At 45.3% G+C, this 19,303-nt stretch overlaps 2 protein-coding genes across 6 annotated transcripts in view; one reads left to right on the top strand and one right to left on the bottom strand.

Moving 5' to 3' along the window:
- The window catches only part of SAP30BP (SAP30 binding protein), a 34,047-nt gene extending 21,346 nt beyond the window's left edge, over nt 1-12,701 (bottom strand). The window contains exons 1-3 of the mRNA XM_046675543.1: nt 12,546-12,701; nt 11,145-11,254; nt 8,832-8,879 (exon numbers count right to left, since the gene is read on the bottom strand). Of these exons, the coding sequence (XP_046531499.1) occupies nt 8,832-8,879; nt 11,145-11,254; nt 12,546-12,651 (264 nt within the window). The 5' untranslated portion in view covers nt 12,652-12,701. The remainder of the gene's footprint in view (nt 1-8,831; nt 8,880-11,144; nt 11,255-12,545) is intronic.
- A 136-nt stretch (nt 12,702-12,837) lies between these two features.
- Nucleotides 12,838-19,303, top strand: part of RECQL5 (RecQ like helicase 5) — a 34,553-nt gene continuing 28,087 nt past the window's right edge. Inside the window, exons 1-7 of one of the 5 annotated variants that reach the window (XM_046677375.1) lie at nt 12,838-12,855; nt 13,429-13,655; nt 14,419-14,540; nt 15,543-16,061; nt 16,551-16,653; nt 17,197-17,308; nt 18,582-18,744. In XM_046677375.1, coding sequence (XP_046533331.1) covers nt 13,529-13,655; nt 14,419-14,540; nt 15,543-16,061; nt 16,551-16,653; nt 17,197-17,308; nt 18,582-18,744 — 1,146 coding nt within the window. In that variant the 5' untranslated portion in view covers nt 12,838-12,855; nt 13,429-13,528. The other 4 variants (XM_046677374.1, XM_046677376.1, XM_046677373.1 and 1 more) reach the window with 4 other exon arrangements.

Raw genomic sequence — 19,303 nt, 5'->3', positions numbered from 1 at the left:
AGGCTTGGGCATTCTCAACAGTTCAAAGGCCTCACTACAATCGACAGCAAGAAGTTAAGAGTGGACGGCTCACAAATCAGCTATGGTCAAGGGCCATTTCCTTCTCCGGTCCTAGATGAGTCATGCTGTAATTCTTTTTCTAATCAGCACTCAAAGGACCATGGGGTATAGGAGGCAAAACATGGGGGCAGGCAGGAAACAAAACCAAGACGCAAGGAGCAAGCATGCAGTCTCCCTCCCACACGCTAAACAGAACTCATAAAAGCTAACATACATTATTCAAGTCTCACATAACCCCGTGAGACAGGTATTATTTCCACTTTACAGACGAGTAAATTGAGGCAAACTACAATGAAGCAGCTTCCTGCCTAGTAAACGGCAATGCTGGAATTCAAATCTGAGTCTGTCTGACTCCAAAGTCTAGTAATACCACTCCCCAACTTCTCACCTCCTCCCTCCCGCCTAGGAGGCTGCAAATAGTAACGGTTTCTGTGAAGCCCTGGGTTCAATCACTGGGGAAGCCAACATTAAGACAAAAGAGGAAAAATACCTCTCTAGGAATGACTCCGTAGCAGGTCACAGAGCAAAGGTGGTGTTAAACCCTCAACTTAAGGGGAAGACGGCTGGATTTATTACTTGTTCACTATGACGATAAGGAGGAACAGCTCAAGAGTCTCTGGTGCCCCAGTGAGTAACGTCTGAGTGGACCTGAACGGAAGGGCTGGTCCTGAAGACTTAATCATATAAACAGTGGGTGCCACCACCCCATCCTTAGCCTAGAGACTTCCCGAGGGATCACAGAAGAAATGCTACCAAATCCTGAACCCTACTAAACCCGCCTCCCTTACTGTATGAACAGCCATATGGGCTTCTAAGGAGAACTCACGTTTTAAAGAATGAGCTATTTCTTTTGACCCATGTAAAGAATAAGACGTTTCCCGTCCATCAGAAAATCTCACTGGAAAGAAATTACCAGCACAGCATTTTATTTGGTAATAATTATAAAAATATACTCAGATTTTGCTACTATAACGTACTAATGCTGGATTTTATTCTAGTTAGCTGAAGAAAACATGAGAAGGACTACGGGAATTGATGTGACAAAGCGTGTGGCCAATGACCGGTATCCCTACTGGAAAAAAAGTTGGTGTCTCAGCCTTTTTTTTTTTTTTTAAAGATTTTATTTTTCCTTTTTCTTTTCAAAGCCTCCCCGGTACATATTAGAGTATTTTTTTTAGTTGTGGGTCCTTCTAGTTGTGGCATGTGGGATGCTGCCTCAGCATGGCCTGATGGGCGGTGCCATGTCTGTGCCCAGGATCCGAACTGGCAAAACCCTGGGCCGCTGAAGTGGAGTGCGCGAACTTAACCACTCGGCCACGGGGTCGGCCCCTCAGCCTTTTTTTAATCATTCCCCATTTGGAGGTATTTAGGAAACTAAAAGATTTTTTTCTTATAGTAGCCTTATTGAGATATAAATATACCATACTTATACCATATAATTCTTAAGTGTTTTGTTCTTAATTTTTCATTTGTGTCATGCTATTATAATTACCCAGCCTGCAGCAACATTGAAGATGTTTATAATACAGATGGAAATAAAACTGGATGCAAAATATACATGCTATTACATAGACAAACATAAAAGATGGAAGAATGAAAATGGTTGCACTGTTAGGATCATGGAATTAGGTGATCTTTTTCTTTTATAAAATATTCAATCTTGTTATAATAATAATTTCATAATAAAAATATGTACAATATAAAAACAAAATAACTCCTGACAGGATAACCACCAGAAAAACAGTGCCATATAACCCTTTCCATGCAAAGACCTCTAAGAAAAAGCCCAAGTTGAAGCTCTTAAGAGTTAATCTTTGCTGTCTCACCCTGAAAAGTAATTCTCAGTAGAATATTCTACAAGTTCGGGTTCTCCATCAGCTCTCCAAGCAAAGGTATACAACAACTCATCTCCAAAGGCCGGAAAGGGACTCCCAGTTCCTAGGCCGCACCACACAACCTGCCCTCTTAAGCATCCTTCAGGACGAACAGAACCTCCTGCCACTTGTTTATGAAAAGGCTTGGCATCTCCTTTCCTGATTTCAGGGTCCTGGAGGTCCAGCAAACACATTCAAAGTCCAAACAGGAAAACACTTTGCTCTGCTGCGATCCTGCAGAAGCTTGCACATGTTCGAGAGCCTCTTTCCTGACATTTTTCAACAAAGAGAATCTAAGATTTCAACCTATAGTGTTGTCCACATGCAACTGCTGGCAGGCTCCTGAAAGTTCTTCCTAAAACCAGCGGTCAACAACAAATTCCTGGGACATGAGCTCCGTGGGTTTTCAGTTCCCAGATCTTTGCTTCTGATACTTTAAAAGATCAATCATAATGCTGGGTCAGGGGGAAGGGGCTAGAGAGGAAAGGAAGTGATGGAAGTATTGAGGCCGTTCTGCTCAATGCAAATCCTTCGTCTAGATTCAGTCAGCTAATAACACATGGCAGCTGAGACGCTCGACCTTAAGGGAATTCAGGTGCGTATATACAGCCACGGGAGGCAGAGCCCCATTCACTGTGCTGAGCCAGGCCTCCAGGAGAGGGTGAGTGAGGACTTCACCAAGCCCCACCAGTCTGCAACGCTACAACAATCTACAGTTCCCAAACTGCTCATCGAGGCATCCCAGGGTGCTGCAGCAAACTCACAAAGGTGCCCATGATATTTAAAAGTTTCAAGGGAAACCCAGCATTCCTGGCCATGTCAGATACCACACAAAATTGTGTACTATTTTTTCAAGCAGCCATTGATTTGTGAGGACAGTAATGCTCATTGTTTGGAGGTAATTACTTAATAAACAGAACCACTAGGTATTTCTTTTGGCCTAGGAGCTCTGTGAAAAATTCCTGGGACACCAAGGGCACTGTGAACTCAGAAAACGTGGCAACGTCTGACCCACAGGATGAGGGCACACAATCAGACTTGGCTTGCTGCAAAGGCTGAGCACGGCTAACAAGTGCATTTTAGACTGTGAAAGGCACGTTCACGTTCGTTCTCTCCCACCGCCATGACAGCCTCCTGGTGAAGCGGGTGTCACAGCCCTGACTCCACAGGCGAGCCAGTGCAGTTTAAGTGATGTGCCTGTGGTCCCGCAGCCGAAAGGAAGCCAAGCCAGTGCTTGACCCAGGTCTTCTGACTCCAGGTCCACTGGACTGGCTCAAAGTTGTGACCACCACATTTCTGCACTACTTTCAGGCTTGAAGCATTTTTTAAATATTTTCTTTTAACTGAGGTTATACACGCCTTTTAAAAAAATACCGGAACAACCCTCCCCCCGACCCCTCATGACACCTCCTTGACCCAGAGACACTATTTTGTTTTGACAGGTGTTTGCTCCTTGGGCCAGAAGGATTCTTTCCCTGGGTCAAAGCCTGGACCACAACACGTGGGGGAGGCCGGCAATCCCGCCGCACACAGTGAAGCTGGCCCTCCCAGTTAGCTTGGCAACAGGCTGCTCCAGCGTTCTCACGCCAGGTCATCAATGCCCGTGTTTGTTTTCAAAGGAAGGGCGTGTCACAGACAGTAAGGGAGTGGAAATACCTTTATCCACAGGAACTGTGGGAGCAGGGAAAAAAATAAACAAGGGCAAACGTTCTAGGGCAACCAAGGTAAGATATGGACAAAGGAGAGTGGAGAAAAGGGAAGCTCGTATGCCAAGGGCAACAGATGGAGGAAACACTCAGGCCATCAGGCACCCCATCCCTGCAGTGAGTTGGACCGGGGACTGCCACTTCTAGTTTGGCTTTTTCTAGGACAGCAGTGCCACCTTCAGTTGAGTAATCAGAACACCTCAGCTGGGTTGCCGGTAGAAGAAAATTGAAGTGACAGAAAAAGATATGATGGAACAGAAGAGTCAAAGAGTTCCGTTTGCTGTGGAACGCTCGGTCACCTCCTCCAATCTCCTTCTCTCTAGTTTAGGGCAAACTCAGCAACCCCAGAGCCCAATCTCTGCCACCCTGGGCTGATGGACCAAGACCAAAAGGCTCCCTAGAGGTGAGTCTCTGGAGTTATCATCTTAGTCAGACTCTCAAATATGGGACTTTGCACCCAAACATCCAAGTGATAAAAATTCGGGCCATCTCCACAGTCTTTACACTCGACACTTGTACTTTCTAAAGTCAATAGATAATGAAGTTAGAGAACACTCAACTTTGCTTATCCATAATGCCCAAGTCCTTTTCCAGGTTCAATTCAACCCTAACCCACAAATTCCTTTTATGACATTCATGACAAATAGTTTCTTAAAACTTGTCTGAAAAAGGTCCAGAAACAGGGAGCTCACTACCTCCTGAAGCAGCTCGATCCACTTGTGGCCCGACATGACAGAAAGTTCGTTACGTGAAGACAAACTTCTGTGTAATTCTATGCACTGCTTCAAGTTCTGCATCCGGCTGCCACCTCCCTTCCTGCACCAGAGCTTCCAACCGCAGACAGAACTGCTGGCTCTTCCCCAGTCTTCTCTCCCAGCTCTTCAGCTTCTCCTCACAGGCTGCGGTTTCCAGGCCCCTCACCTTCACGATTCCTCCCGTCTGAGTGCACTCCAGTTTAAAACACGGATTTCGATATTCCAAAACCAGACTGGAAAGGGAGCAGAGGTGGTGCTGCTTGTTGCAACTAATGCTACTGAACACAGACGTGTCAGACACTATGCAGCTAAGTACTTATTTACGTTTAGCTAATCCTCATAAAATAAATGAGGCAGATTTTATTATGATGCCTATTTTCCAGATGGGAAACACTGAGGTTAAGGGACTTCCCCAAGAGGAGGTGGAATTCAACCCAGGTCTCGGACTCTAGAGCTGTGACTTCTCCCCCTGACCTGGGCTGGCTCGTCTTACACTGGATGCTCTACTGCTCCCAGGGCAGCTCAAGGCCCTATAAGGCTGACAGCTTAATGCACCGGCACAGAGCAATGAAAGCAGTTATCAAGCAGTTATTTTGTATCACTGACCCGAGATATTTGCTTTGAAAGAACAGTTGTTCTCAAAGTTGATCTGTGGATCCCTGGGGGTCTGCAAGGTCAAAGCTATTTTCCTAATACTAAGACATTATTTGCTTTTTTCACTGCGTTGACACTTACAGGAGCAATGGTGGGTAAACTTGCTGGCCCTTTAGGACAAATCAAGGCAGTAGCATTTAAAAAAAAAAAAAACAGCAAAGTTCACTTAAGAATGTCCTCAGTGAAGCAGTAAAAATGATTAACCTTGATTCTTGAGGACAATTTTTTTAGCATTTCATGTGGTGACATGAGAGGTAAGCACAAACACTTCTGCACATACCGAAGTATGAGGGTTATCTTGAGGAAAAGCACATACGTGATTGAGTTACAAGCTAAACTAGCTGCTTTGTTCAGGGATCACCATTTTTACTTGAAAGAATGACTGACAGACAAACCATAGTTATCCAGACTTGGGTATTTGGCAGACATTTTCTCAAAAAAAAAAATGAAGCCTGTCACTTCAAGGAAAACTCTGATAATACTGATTGGCAATGATAAATTCAAGCTCTCAAGCAAAATTAGAACCTGGAGAAATGTGTACTCCCCACTGTGAGCATGGCAGCTTTCCAATACTTAACAGCTTGTCTGATGAGATCAGTAATGTCACTAATGAATACGACTTTTCTGGATATTATAGAACAGAGTGTGTCAGCATTTAGGGGATCTGCATAACTCAGTGAGCCAGTGTTTTCCAAATTGCTAGAGTCTGCTGATATCATATCATGGCTGGGTAAAAGAACCCTTCAAAGAGCAGGAGAGACCGTGGATTCTAACACAGAAAGTTCAGTGATGAGGTTTCACATTCCACATTTCAATGAACTAACCTTTAGGAAACTACCACGTGTTAAGTTTTGATGAAGTATCAAAGAATATCCACAAGTACCCGAAGGGCTATTAAAATACCTCTCCTCTTTGCCACGACCCTTCTAAGTATTTTTCAAATACTTCAACCAAAACAACGTATCTCAATAAACGAAATGCAGAAGCAGTTATGAGAACCTGTCTATTAAGCTAGACATCAGACATTAAGGAGACCTGTAGAATGGTAAAATGATGCCACTCTTTGTACTAACTTCTTTTGGTTTCAGAAATAGTCATTTCTCATAAAAATGTTATTTATAATATGTAACAGTTTGGTTATTTTAAAATAGATAAAAATTTAAAATTTTTCTCAGTTTTAACTCCTAAGATAATAAATATCAATAAAGCCAAAAAGATCAAAAGTTTTTTGGGATCCTAATTATTAATTGTGTAAAGAAACCAAAATATTTTCAGAACTGCTACAGTAAAAAATTAAAAGCACATCTTAAAAAACCAAACTAGGAAGCAGTGCCACCTAGTGGGAAAGACAGCTACGACATCGATCCATTTGACGACAAAATAAATGACAACTTCAGTAACATATCCTAATGTTAGAAACTTCACATACTTAAGGCAGAAATATTAAAAATTAAGGGTTTAGACTCCAAAAATACTGAGTATCAACTGAAATAAAATTTAAATGTTCCAGAATAGAGGGAGGGTAGAGAGGAGTTTGAGGTGGAGGCTGCTACCTAGAAGCCAGCTCAGGCAGGAGAGGAAGTCAGGGCCAGGACTAAGACAAAGGGAGCACACAGGACTCATGCTGGGGATTGTTTCCAGTTCTTGGAGATGCCTTGAGGACTCATGGTCTTTCTGTCCCCCTGGTGGGTCTCTTCTAGCCATTGGGGACTGGAGGACATCTGAGCTGGAGAGCTCCACCTGACTGCCTCCATGCTCACCCTCCAAAAGAACTACATCAAGTTACTTTGACAGCTGAATTTTGTGTTCTGATTTCTGCGAGCTCCGCGGCAGGAACAGAAATCATTCCATGAAAACTTTTCATTCAACAATCAGACTTGAAATTCAAATGACTGAATGAAACACAGTAAAGCACAACAGACAAGGAGTAAGTATAAATGACATGTCTTTCCAACCTTCGTGCGGGATTGCGAAAAGGGGAGGCTGAGCACAAAACACACATTAACAAACTTCCCAATTCTGCCCTTTTTTGCTCTTCTTCCTCTCTCATAAAGACATGTCATTCCCAGGGAATTTGCTGGTTTGTGTCACTGTATTCCAGAAGGGGTGACAGTTAAGTGCACACACCCTGCTCTCCAACCAACTTCCCCATGAGGCTGCAGCTTCAGGCAAAGACCAGCAACTGGACACCCCAAGGCTCCAGGCCACAAATCCTCCTTTCCCTCCACAAAGGAAGCCCCAAAACTTGGCAGCTCCTTGGGCTTATTTTACACACAGGCTCTAAGGCCCACACGCCCCAAATACTAAGACAGAAGATGAATACTAATGTGGCTGACCATTTTCCTTCTGCAAGCCCAAGCAGAGCTGTGAGCATCCTCGACCCAGACCACCTATCTACCCTCCTGCTAGTAACACTTAGACGAATTCTTAAGCCTCGGGTCCTCACTTGGCATAGAAAGGAGCCTGCATTTGCAGTTTGCAGGATTCACTTTTTTTCTTTCTCCTGCACGCTGGTGCCAAAACTTTCTTTCTTGGTAAAATGTTTTCTTATCTGTATCCTTCACAGCCTTTCATGGGTTTATTTCAGTGGCTGCACGTAGTCCTATCCAACCACACACTCAGTTCAAATTTGGAAGAGCTCATGCTATATTTTCGGATATACTACTGTTTTAGATTATAATTGGGTACAACTTTAATAAATTCTACTACATTACTTTGAAAGCTTCAGTTGGTTTCAAAGCAGTTTTTAAAGATCTTATTTTTCCTTTTTCTCCCCAAAGCCCCCTGGTACATAGCTGTATATTTTTACTTTTGGGTCCTTCTAGTTGTGGCACGTGGTTCGTCGCCTCAGCATGGCTTGATGAGCAGTGCCATGTCCATGCCCAGGATCTGAACCAGTGAAACCCTGGGCCACCAAAGTGGAGCACACGAACTTAACCACTCAGCCACAGGGCTGGCCCCCATAATGCAGTTTTTAATGACAAAACTCGGTTCCTAGTCCTCAGGCCTAGAGTGATGAAATTAGTCTTTCTCTTTGGAAAAAAAAAAAAATTTTGTCACCTAAAGAATGTTTCCTCAACAGGCACACCTGGACTAAGGCCCAGTGCACAGTACAGCAAGCCTGCCCAACACAAGAGAGGTCTTAACCTTCAACATAAGAGGTCAAGTAGTGTGACAGGAAACGCAGCTAATTACTCTCGGCTGCTACCGAGAAGGAAACGTAAGAAGAAATGGCTATGCTGTTTCAAAAAAAGACCAGTCTGTACAGTTCACCCAAGAGTGGGAGCGTACAAGCCCAGGACAACAAGGATTAGGCGTAGCATCCGCGACAGCCGGGGAGAGGCCTCACCTCGTCTGACCTTCTCATGGCCTTTCTTCACATCCAGACGCCTAAAGAGAACCCAGAGTACACAAGGCAGCTCTCGTGGCTTCCTGATTCTAGAAACATTCCCACACCTGACTCACCTGCAGAGCAGTGACCCCACCAAGCCCACCTGGGTGCAGAGCACAGGTGGGCTGCTGCACTTAGCCAGGTCTCTCGAGAGCCTTTCTAGTCTGGACATAAGGCACCATCTGCGAGGCTGGAAATCCAAGCTGCCTCAGCACTTACTCATTCCAGGGGGGTCTCCAGGTTTCTCTACAGCTGGTTTCGCCCCAGAAAATTTACACATGGTTGTGTAGTGTGTTAGTGGGACAGATCGTGACCAGACATATGAACTGAGCCATAATGTTAAAATGCCTTATTTGCATCCAGCCACCCCACCACAGCCAACACCAAATACCTTTGGGTCATCAGCCTCAGGTTTTTCAGTCTCTGAATCGTCATCTTCCTACAAGACAAAGAATTTAGAGGATTAAGCTTAAAAGAGCGGGCCTGAGGGTTCTCACATGCATAACTAGGGGTTGGAACAAACTTACCCAGCCTGAGTCATCCCACTAAGAACCCCTCCCCTACCATATGACCCAGAACTGGAGAAAGAGAAGGGAAAAACGAGATGTTCTGGGGGAAATACAAGAACATGAGCAGCTCAAAGTCATTACTCCAGCAATGCCATAGTCTACATTAGTGAAAACGCCTGAGATTTAAAATCACAGCCATAAAAATGGAGAAAGGTTGCAATATGCTTCAGAAAAGGGTAAGACCAGGCCCCACAGGACAAAACAGGCATAGTGTTTCCAATGAAGTATCAATTACTTAAAATCAGGAATATGAACCTTTTTGTCCTTCTTTGCCTTTTATATACACAAATACATCAGACTCAGACCTACCGTGACATGGTTTGCCATCAGTGTGCCATATACTCCAGCACAACAACTAGACCCCAGCACTTCAACCCAATAGCATTTGCACCAACATGAACAGCAGGAAGGGAGGCATCAAATGACCAGAGCAAGTGACCCGAGAAAGGCAGGACTAAAGGACCATGTCCAGCCTTTCTCAGGAAAGGCTTCAGTAGGCCTTGCCTCCATCCAAGCTCTCACAACTGCCAAGGCTCTATCCAGCCTTGTTCCTTATCCAAATGGCCTGCCTGCCACACGGCACCACAGGGGCCAGCCATCCTCCAAAGTGTGCACTGGCCTCACCAGAGCTAGCCCACCATTCTGCTGAATGCTAACGCAGGTCAAAGATCAGCTACCCTGTTAGCTGATCTGTTCCACTACCCAGAACACTCCCAAGGCACAGGAACCTCTAGGGTAAAACCCAGGAAAAAATTAAGTTTCATTTGAAACTGCTTTTTTCAATCGAGCTACACTTTAACCCAAACATTAAACAGCACTCCAGATGTTAATACAAACATCACCTGAGACGCTTCAACAAACTATACTGATGGGTTTGATATTTAACTGTCTTGTAAGACGCCAGTGGGCCACAGGTTTTAAATGCACTCTCCATAATCTCCTTAAAATGAAATCAATCACGCCAAATAATCAGAGATGCAGCTAAGCCAAATACAATCACATTTTAGAGTGTCTATATTGGGATTTGATGAGAGGATTTTACTAAAATATGAAATAAAGCTTAAATATGATGAAAATTCTAAGCAAAGTAAATGTGGAACAACAGCTCAAAAACACATACGATGCACATTTATTGAAGAAAATAGTTATGGATGTTAAACCAGTATGTATGCACTTCAGAAAAGTCAGGAAAAGAAAACAAATTGCAAAGCTCTTCTAAATAATTTCAGTCAGTTCTGAATTATCAGCATTAATGGTGGGGTTAAGGGCATGAAAATATCTCCCAAAAGAGCATAAAATACAAAACAAATGTTTTTTAATTTGGAAAGTATTTTAATTCTAACACTCAAATATCAAGCTGTAACAAAATTTTCAAACAAATAACAAAGTACATTGAATGTTTCAATTAAAGCTGCTGCTAAACAGCCAGATTCTATATCCAGATTCAACTTTGTATGTCTTTGCATTAAGCACCAGCCTGAATCCTTGTGTTTTGTCCAAACTTTTTCAATTCTGGCTCATGACGCCCAGGTGATTGTGTATCTAAAGTCGTTCTGGTTAATTAAGGCACAAATTCTCTTTTGTTAGCCAGCCCATAATCTTTCAGGTAAGATTTGTGATCAAGAACCAAGGGCACGCTGATAAAAAGTGTCAAGTAAAATGTCAAGAAAGAAGCTAAGAAGGACCAAACCACAAATAAAAACAAAATAATTTTCCTTCCTAACCTTTTTAATAAACTGAAAGATGTGAATGAGCACCAACCAAGATTAAAAATAACAGAGTTGATTGTAGATATAAATGACACACCAATTAGGACGATGCACTGTTACAAATGGAGTAAGTTATCTAAACAAGGGAAACCAACATTAATATCTGGGTTAAATAAAATAATCCACCATCTTCTTTCCCCAATTTGGATTCAAAGGTTAATACAAAATGGTTGAGGTGAAAACAAATTTGATTTTCAAACAGAAATACTGATACCAGCCTAATTTCCTCAACTGAAGCCAAATGAAAGGTGAGGGGGACGGGGGATGAAGTTAGGCACAAAATGGAACACTGTTAGTACAGTTTAGGTTTTTGAGAAATGAAACAGTGTTTTGAGCAGGTCTGGATTCGGGAAGAGGTTTACTTACCGACTGTTTGCTGTTCTCATCCTCCTCTTCTTCATAACCATCTTCATCACCCCCGAGGCGAGAAAAGTCATCGTCTCCATAGGCGTCAGATACCAATCCACCTTTCTCCTCTGAAACAGAGGAAAAAAGGGAAAATGGATGAATGGGGAAAAAAATGCAAGAAAATCTTTCAGTGATTTGAATGGCCAGAACCATTTCTGAAGATAAAAGGGGAGCATAAATCACATGTGAGGAACTGTAGGCCCAGATTCTGCCTTTGGGAAGGCCACAATTTAGTGTATGAAATCACTAAAAAGAATGAGGAGAAAACCAAGTACTACATTCTGTTTCCAATGCTTCCAATCCACATATTATGCCAAGTGAAGCCTTTTCTTCCCTGAACTATTATATTACAGCATGTTGTTTGAGCACCTCTTCTGATATGCATATCGCTACCTTGTATCATAAGCACCAGTGAACTTGTCTTCTCATACAAACAAGAACTCTGCCTTCCTCATTTTTGTGTGTCCCCCCCCAGAAACAGGACCTTGACCAGGGGGCACTCCAAAGGGTTCCCAATTACACCTACTGGAGAAGTAAAATCTTTTTCTATGCTCAAAACAAAACAAACAACAACAAAACCCCAAACCCTACAAATTACTGGGAAACCATTAGAGAACCTCCTGTCTGAAAACAGACCAAACAAAACTGAGAGTAGCTAACTTAGTCTAGTTTCTCCCTCATTTCCAGATGAGGAAACCAAGGCCCAGATATGTTAGGCAACTTACTCCCTTTTCTATGATCCCAAAGAAATTTGTTTCCATTTCCTAACATTGTGATTCTCAACCAGAGTAAGCCCGCAACATCACTGATGGGCTTTAACAACTCACAAAGTAATGGAATCACCGAGGAGCCTTACAATTCTCACAAAATGCCCAGATCCTACCCCAGATCTATGGAATTAGACTCTCTCGCAGTGGAGACCAGATACATATGTATTTTTAAAAGCTCCAAGAGGCGTCTAGGGCACATTCCTAATGAAAAGTTATAAATTTAACAAGACAAAACCCTTATCACCCGCCACGTACGTATGTATACTCATCGCTCTCCCCCATCAAACAACAAGCCCGGAGGGACAGGCAGTTGTTCAGTAGCCTTGAATCCTCTCTACCCAGCACGATGTTGGGCACGGAAGACTTTCAGTAAGTTTCGGCAGAATAATCGAATCAATGGAAGGAGACGGCCCATTCTTACTCAGAGCGCCTACGCTCTGGCCCACTCAGGACCCCGATCGCGCTTCGGGGCTCCGGGGCCCGATACTTGGGGCACAACGACCACCTCTTTCCCTACTGCCCTGCCCGAGGAGCAGCATTCCGAGCAGACACCTGATTCTCCCCTTCCAGCTCCCTACTCGGGCCTCACCAGCCGCGCTGCCCGCCGTTTCGACTCCAGCCTCGCCGTCGGACTCGGGCTCTGAATCTTCCGCGTAAACTGCCAGAGACGACAGAACACTCTTCTTCCCCGCCATCTTATATCCACAGTCCCGGCGCGGCTCACCCCAATGACTCCAAAAAGCCGACTTCCGTGCTTTTCCGGAAAAGCGACTTCTTCCGGATCCCAGGAGACCCCGCGCCCATTCCGTCCGGGAACCAATAAAAACTGCCGTTTCTGCGCCTGGCCCCGCCCCTGTAAGAGCGCTCTCGTGAAGTCATCACTGCGCGACGGATACAAGGTTGTGTGGGTTTTACCTGACCCTTAGTTCCTGGCGGTTTTGCTTCTCAGAGTTGGGGGTGGCGTATGGAGGTCTTTGCGTAGTTCTCGACCCAGCAGGCGGCAGCGGCCCGGAGAGAGCCCTTCGCTTCTGGGCGGCCCAGGGCAGCTCTGATTTCTTGGGGTGAAGAGAGGGAGGCTTCGGCTGGGGAAGGGAGAAAAGAGCGAATCTGGGGTTCAGAGGAGGAAAAGGGAAGAGCTCTCCTCCAGGAGGTGGGAAGAAAGGGATGGGGTCCTGGGGGGAAGAATGGTCATCATGGCTGCGCTTATAGAAGGAGCAGAAGGTGGATCTTAGAAAAACAGTTCCACCTTCTCCAAACTGTTTCCGAAGGCATTTGTGTTTCCTCTCGTGATCTGATTTCTAGCTCTTTGCTAAAATGTGGCCTGGGGTAGTTCAATGTTTTTATTTTCACTGAGCATAAAGGTGGAGATGTTAATTACCCAGGAATGTATTGCTTGAGGTAGTTCACTTGCAGCTATATAGCTTGAAAATAGTATGTTGCTTGAATGTAATAAAGCAAATTTATACTCATAGAGAAAGATAAGCTGTATTTTACAAGCAGAACAGAAGATTCTTGTGGCAACCATAGGGTCATCACCTTTGCCTTAACTTTTGGCCACTGTCTGTCGCTAAGATGAGCACCCACCCTTCCTCTCCTTTTGACCCTGGGCGACGAGTCCGGAACACGTTGAAGAAGGTCTTTGGGTTTGACTCTTTTAAGACGCCTTTACAGGAGAGTGCAACCATGGCTGTAGTGAAAGGTAACATTGCCAAACTACTTCCGTTTACATTTGTGCTGGCTCTACCCTAGCACTGCTGCAGAACACCCTAGTTCTCACCTTTCCTACCTCCCCATCCTTGGTCCATAATTGGTTTTGGAAATCTTGTGGACTTATCATCCAAAGTTTGCAGTTTTATTGGCAGAACCTCCCAGCTGTTCTGCTTCTTACATTTCCTGGCGAGAACTACAGATTATCTTTGAAAACAGTTCATAGATTCCCATTCTTGTTCATTTGTGTATAGGCAGTAGTGGGGTTGACAGGAATGGCTCAACCTAGTCACTGACTTGCTAGGTAATCCCCTTGTTGAAGATTGAGTGACCTGGGTCCCAAATAGGGAAGGAAGGAGTAATAATATTATAAACCTCAGATATGGTGACAAATGGAAGTTATCAAGAAGGGAGCAGCAGTGTAACATTAACTATAACATTTATAAACAGAAGACCTCTAAGTGATGTTGCTTCCATGTCTACACAGATATGCCCACTCATCTAGAAATATTCGGCTTTCAGTGGCTGTTTAGTCATCCATATCCCAGCCGACTCAGACTTCTTAACCTTGTAGTTATTGTCGCCTTTACCGGAAATGGTTTGTACACATTTCCAAATCTCCCTGGATGTTATATTGAGACCCTGCCATATGCCAGACACTGCCAGGTGCTTTTCCTACATTCTCATTTAATTTTCAACAGCCTTGATGAAGTAAAAAGATGAAGGAAGCATTGAGATGTCTTGTTTTTTTGCAGGTGACAAGGATGTCTTTGTATGCATGCCCACAGGGGCGGGAAAATCCCTCTGCTATCAACTCCCTGCTCTGTTGGCCAAAGGCATCACCATCGTAGTCTCTCCTCTCATTGCTTTGATTCAGGTGAGGCCCAGGTGAATGAAGATGGTGGCCCAAAACGTTTAGGAGAAGGTTTTCTATAGCTGGAAATTTTACTGCTCCTTTCTTTGTTATTTTTTTGCCTCTTATTTTCTTTGATTTGCCTATCTCCCTCTCTATATTGGGTTTCTGAATTGTCCAAATGTGAGGTTTTCCACTAGTGCATATCACACTGCTGGGTTATGAATGTGTCTTCTGGGTTTTGATGGCCTGCGGTCTCTCACTCTTCTTTGTAACTTTTTGTTGGGAGGACTATGGAACTGTATCTGTATACACATACACACTCACTCTCATATGTACACACATGCACTCTTGCCAGGGTAGAAGATGCAGATGGATAAACAGCTAAATTGATATGGAGGGCATCCCTGGTATCTTGCTTTATTTTGGCAAGGGCACAATTATGAGACAGAGAAAAAGAAGAGAAACTGGTTGGGATGCTGTTAACATCTGCTGTGCACTTCTGACTATATTTAAGGCCTGCAGATGGGCTGATAGAATCAGAAATGAGGAAGTGTGGCTGTGTGGTTAAGAGCCATCTACCGTGAGGAAAGAGAGAGACAGGGAGTAATAACAATGCCTTCCGTGTTCACTAGGTCTCAGGCCTTGTGCTAAGTGCTTTATGTGCATTAACTCACCTTTGAGATATAAAATTTTATTTAATTCTTAGAACAATCCTATTAGGTAGTTACTATTTTTGTGGTAGAGAGAGAGAGAGTGAGAAAATTGAAAGGTGAAGGTTAAGAACCAGCCAAAGAGCATGTGGCGATGAAGTGAGCTGGGATTAAATGCAGGTGTGTTGGCTGCAGAGCCTGTCCTCTCAACCCCTTCCCCACCTGTACTTCTTGTGTGCAAAGAGAAGACATATTGGAGGTGGGAGGAGGATGTTTTATGGCTGGAAAATACCCTAGGGAATCGCAGTGACGTTTACCACTGAGTCCTGAGGGCCAATTATACTTCTCTGGCCTCTCCTCCTTCTGCCCTCAGGATCAGGTGGATCACTTGCTGGCCCTGAAGGTACAAGTGAGTTCCCTGAACTCGAAGCTCTCAGTACAGGAGAAGAAGGAGCTACTCTCTGACCTGGAGCAAGAAAAGCCCCGGACCAAACTCCTGTATATCACACCGGAGATGGCGGCCTCAGCCTCCTTCCAGCCCACCCTGAACTCCCTGGTGTCCCGCCACCTGCTCTCCTACCTGGTGGTGGATGAAGCTCATTGTGTTTCCCAGTGGGGACACGACTTCCGCCCTGACTACTTGCGTCTGGGTGCCCTGCGCTCCCGCCTGGCACATGCCCCATGTGTGGCTCTGACTGCCACGGCCACCCCACAGGTCCGAGAGGATGTGTTTGCTGCCTTGCACCTGAAGCAACCAGTTGCCATCTTCAAGACTCCCTGCTTCCGGGCGAACCTCTTCTATGATGTGCAGTTCAAGGAACTGCTTTCCGATCCCTACGGAAACCTGAGGGACTTCTGCCTTAAGGCTCTTGGACAGAAGGCTGATAAAGGGGTGAGGGCACTGAGGTTGGGGGGCCCAAGACAGACCTGGAGCAGGGGGGTGCTATCTGTGGCATAGAGATGGACATTGGTTTTCTAAGACCTTTGGTTTTTTAGCTTCCTCAACCGGGACTAGCTGTAGCTTAAAACTTGTGCCCAGAGGGTTGTCCCTTTGGTTTCCTGGCATTGTTCCTCTTAGTGGGGTTCCCTCGTCCTGGAATCCTGTGGGAGGCAAGCAGCTGGCCCCTCTGAGGGTGGCCGTTGCAGAGCTATCCGAGGTTTCAGGGGAGGAGGCAGAGGAGTTAGGTAGGTTGGGTTTTGAGCTGCTTTGGTCCTGCTTTGTTAGAAAGTGCCAGAGCCCTGCTAGGTGTCCTGCCTCAGAGGAGATTGTGAGGCTGATGAGAGAAAGAGCGCAGAGCTTCTTTTAAAGCAGGCCGCAGTGTAATCAGCTGACTGCTTTGTTCCTCCCGATGCTGATTTTCTTCTGTGTCTCCCCATTCAGCTGTCCGGCTGTGGCATTGTCTACTGCAGGACCAGAGAGGCTTGCGAACAGCTGGCGATGGAGCTCAGTTATAGGGGGGTGAACGCCAAGGCTTACCATGCAGGTAAGGGGCACGTAGGCCACGTGGTCTTCTTCACCCTCAGAGGCCTCTTAGTGGGTCTCTTGTTCCTTACGGATCCTGGATAATCAGGTGGTCTGTCATCTTTTTCCAGATACCCACACAAAGCTAAGGTGATTCACTTAAATTCACAGAAGGGAGTGTAGACACGAATGAGGTCTAAAATGAGAATTGTGACTCCTGAATTCTCTTTCTCACCTTCTGCCCACTCGGCAGCAGGTGATGAGTTTTTATAAGTTCGGGTATTGGTGTTGTGAAAAGAGCATAGGCTGTGGAGGCCAGTGGACTTTGGTTTGAAGCGTGGCTCTAACATTGATTGAGTGCTCTGTGCCACACACAGGCTAGGGGCTTTACATTTCTTAGCTCAGGCTCAGTGAGGTTAAGTGCTTGGCCCAAGATCATACAGCTGGTAACTGATGGATTCAGGATGTGTGTACAGTGCCCAGCAGAGTGTCAAACCCAAGGTAGACCCCAAGGGAAACCCAGGGGAAATGTGAATTTCCTTCCCTGCCTTCTCCTCCCTTGCAGGGCTGAAGGCTTCTGAAAGAACACTGGTGCAGAATGAGTGGATGGAGGAGAAAGTCCCTGTAATTGTTGCAACCATTAGCTTTGGGATGGGAGTGGACAAAGCTAACGTCAGGTGAGCTCTGGTTCTTGTCTTACCTTCCTGGTCAGGGCCTGGCTCAGGGTGGGCTGCCTAGTGCTCTGCCTAGAGGACCAGGGCCATAGGCTCCTTCTAGGGCCGGAGGGGAAGGAGGCCCCAGGAAGGAGTCCCTCATGCACAGCCCAAATGCTGACAGTTCCTGTGCAGCCTGCTCCCCAGCAACTGCACAGCAGGATTCTGCCATCCCCCACGAGAGGGGGCAGCACACACATTGTCAGGCTCATCCATTAACACAGGCCTGTTTGCGCACATTTTAGCAGATGGACTCTGTGAGAGGGTGGGATGAACTATCCTAAATTGCTCCCTGTGGGAAGTCAGAGGCAAAGATTTCATTCCTGGCATTCCTTGTTACTGCTTACTAACAGTCTAGAAGAGACGGGTGCATCCCAGCCTCCTAGCCCAACACTGGCAACTGTTGAGAAGTCTTTTGCTTATAGCCATGCCTGGCCTTCCAGAGACATTTTGGGCTACAGCCTGGAGCCCTTTGCTCTGATTAACACCAACAGTAACGCCTTGTATGATTTACAGAGCACTTTTGTGTATATGGTCTTGTTAAGCCTCACAGTGGCCCTGAGTTGGTCAGGGTAGGACTTAGTCTATGCACTAAATTTGAGAGAATACAGACTTTGGAATCAGAGTTTGAACCCTGAGTCAGCTGTGTCTTGTTAGGGGACAACTTTGAAGTCAGACACTCCTAGGCTCAAATCCTAGCTCTACTGTCTCCTTGCCGTGTCACCTTGTACAAATTTACCTCTCTGAATCATCTAGTTCATTGTCTATAAAATGGGGCTACCTCCCGTGATGACGACGGTAAAAATTAAATGAGGCAACTGTATACACTGGCTCATAGTAGGTCTTTAATAAATGTATCCCTTTTCTTCTTCAAAAAGGTTATAAAGACTTTTTCAAGGTTGTGCAGCTCAGAAGTGGCCTAATCTTGTTCCTTTAAGTCTAATATTTTTTCTACTGTGCCTCTGACTGTGAGGTTTGTTTGATTTCTCATATGTGCTGGGATTGGCCCCTTAACTCTGCTGTGGCCTCTACACTGGGCTGTTCCATGGCAAGGAGGCCTGCTGATGGACCGCAGGTGTCCTAGCCACACTTGCTCTGGGACCCTCTCTCTGCCTCTCCACCTGCTAGCCTTCCCATTCCTGGTCACTGGGAGAGGCCTGCTCTGCTGACTCAGAATCACTCCTCCCCTCAGCTCGTCCACCACATCTCATGCTGCTTGTCCCTTTGGATCCTGCAGGTTTGTCGCCCACTGGAATATTGCTAAGTCTATGGCTGGGTACTACCAAGAGTCTGGCCGGGCAGGCAGGGACGGGAAGCCTTCCTGGTGCCGTCTCTATTACTCCAGGAATGACCGGGACCAAGTCAGCTTCCTGATCAGGAAGGAAGTAGCGAAACTCCAGGTAAGTCCCGGGCAGTAGGAGCCCTTTCTGTCCAAACCCGCCACTCCGATTTCACACATCTTATTTCTGAACCCAGATGGAACTTCTGTAAGCGAGAGGGGGTGCTCCTGGGCCTAGAAGGTATAGCAAGAGGGGAATGGTGTGTTGGTGGATAGGCAGCTTGCAACAAGCTAGGTTAGACTTTTTTGTTTGTATTTAATTGATCTTAATAGTCTTTTGTGTGCATGTTACTTTACATAGTCAAGATCAATCCTGCCTTTTTTTAGTTAGCATTTTACATAAGCATTTTCCCATATCATCTTTTTTTTTTGTTAGCCTTTTTTTTTTTTTTTTTTTTTTTTTTTTATTTGTTATACATTCTTTGTAGAGAGCCTAGACACAGACCGATGTATATAAGGGAACTTGGTGAATGATTGGTAGCATGTAAATCAATAGGAAAAATGGGGGTTGGCCCTGTGGCCGAGTGGTTAAGTTCACGTGCTCTGCTTCGGCAGCCCAGGGTTTCACCGGTTCGAATCCTGGGCACGGACATGGCACCGCTCGTCAGGCCATGCTGAAG

Source organism: Equus quagga, chromosome 11 (genome assembly GCF_021613505.1).
Source record: "Equus quagga isolate Etosha38 chromosome 11, UCLA_HA_Equagga_1.0, whole genome shotgun sequence".
NCBI classification, from domain to species: Eukaryota; Metazoa; Chordata; class Mammalia; order Perissodactyla; family Equidae; genus Equus; species Equus quagga.
The sequence above is the reverse complement of the archived record's forward strand: the minus strand, read 5'-3'. Positions and strand labels throughout refer to the sequence as shown.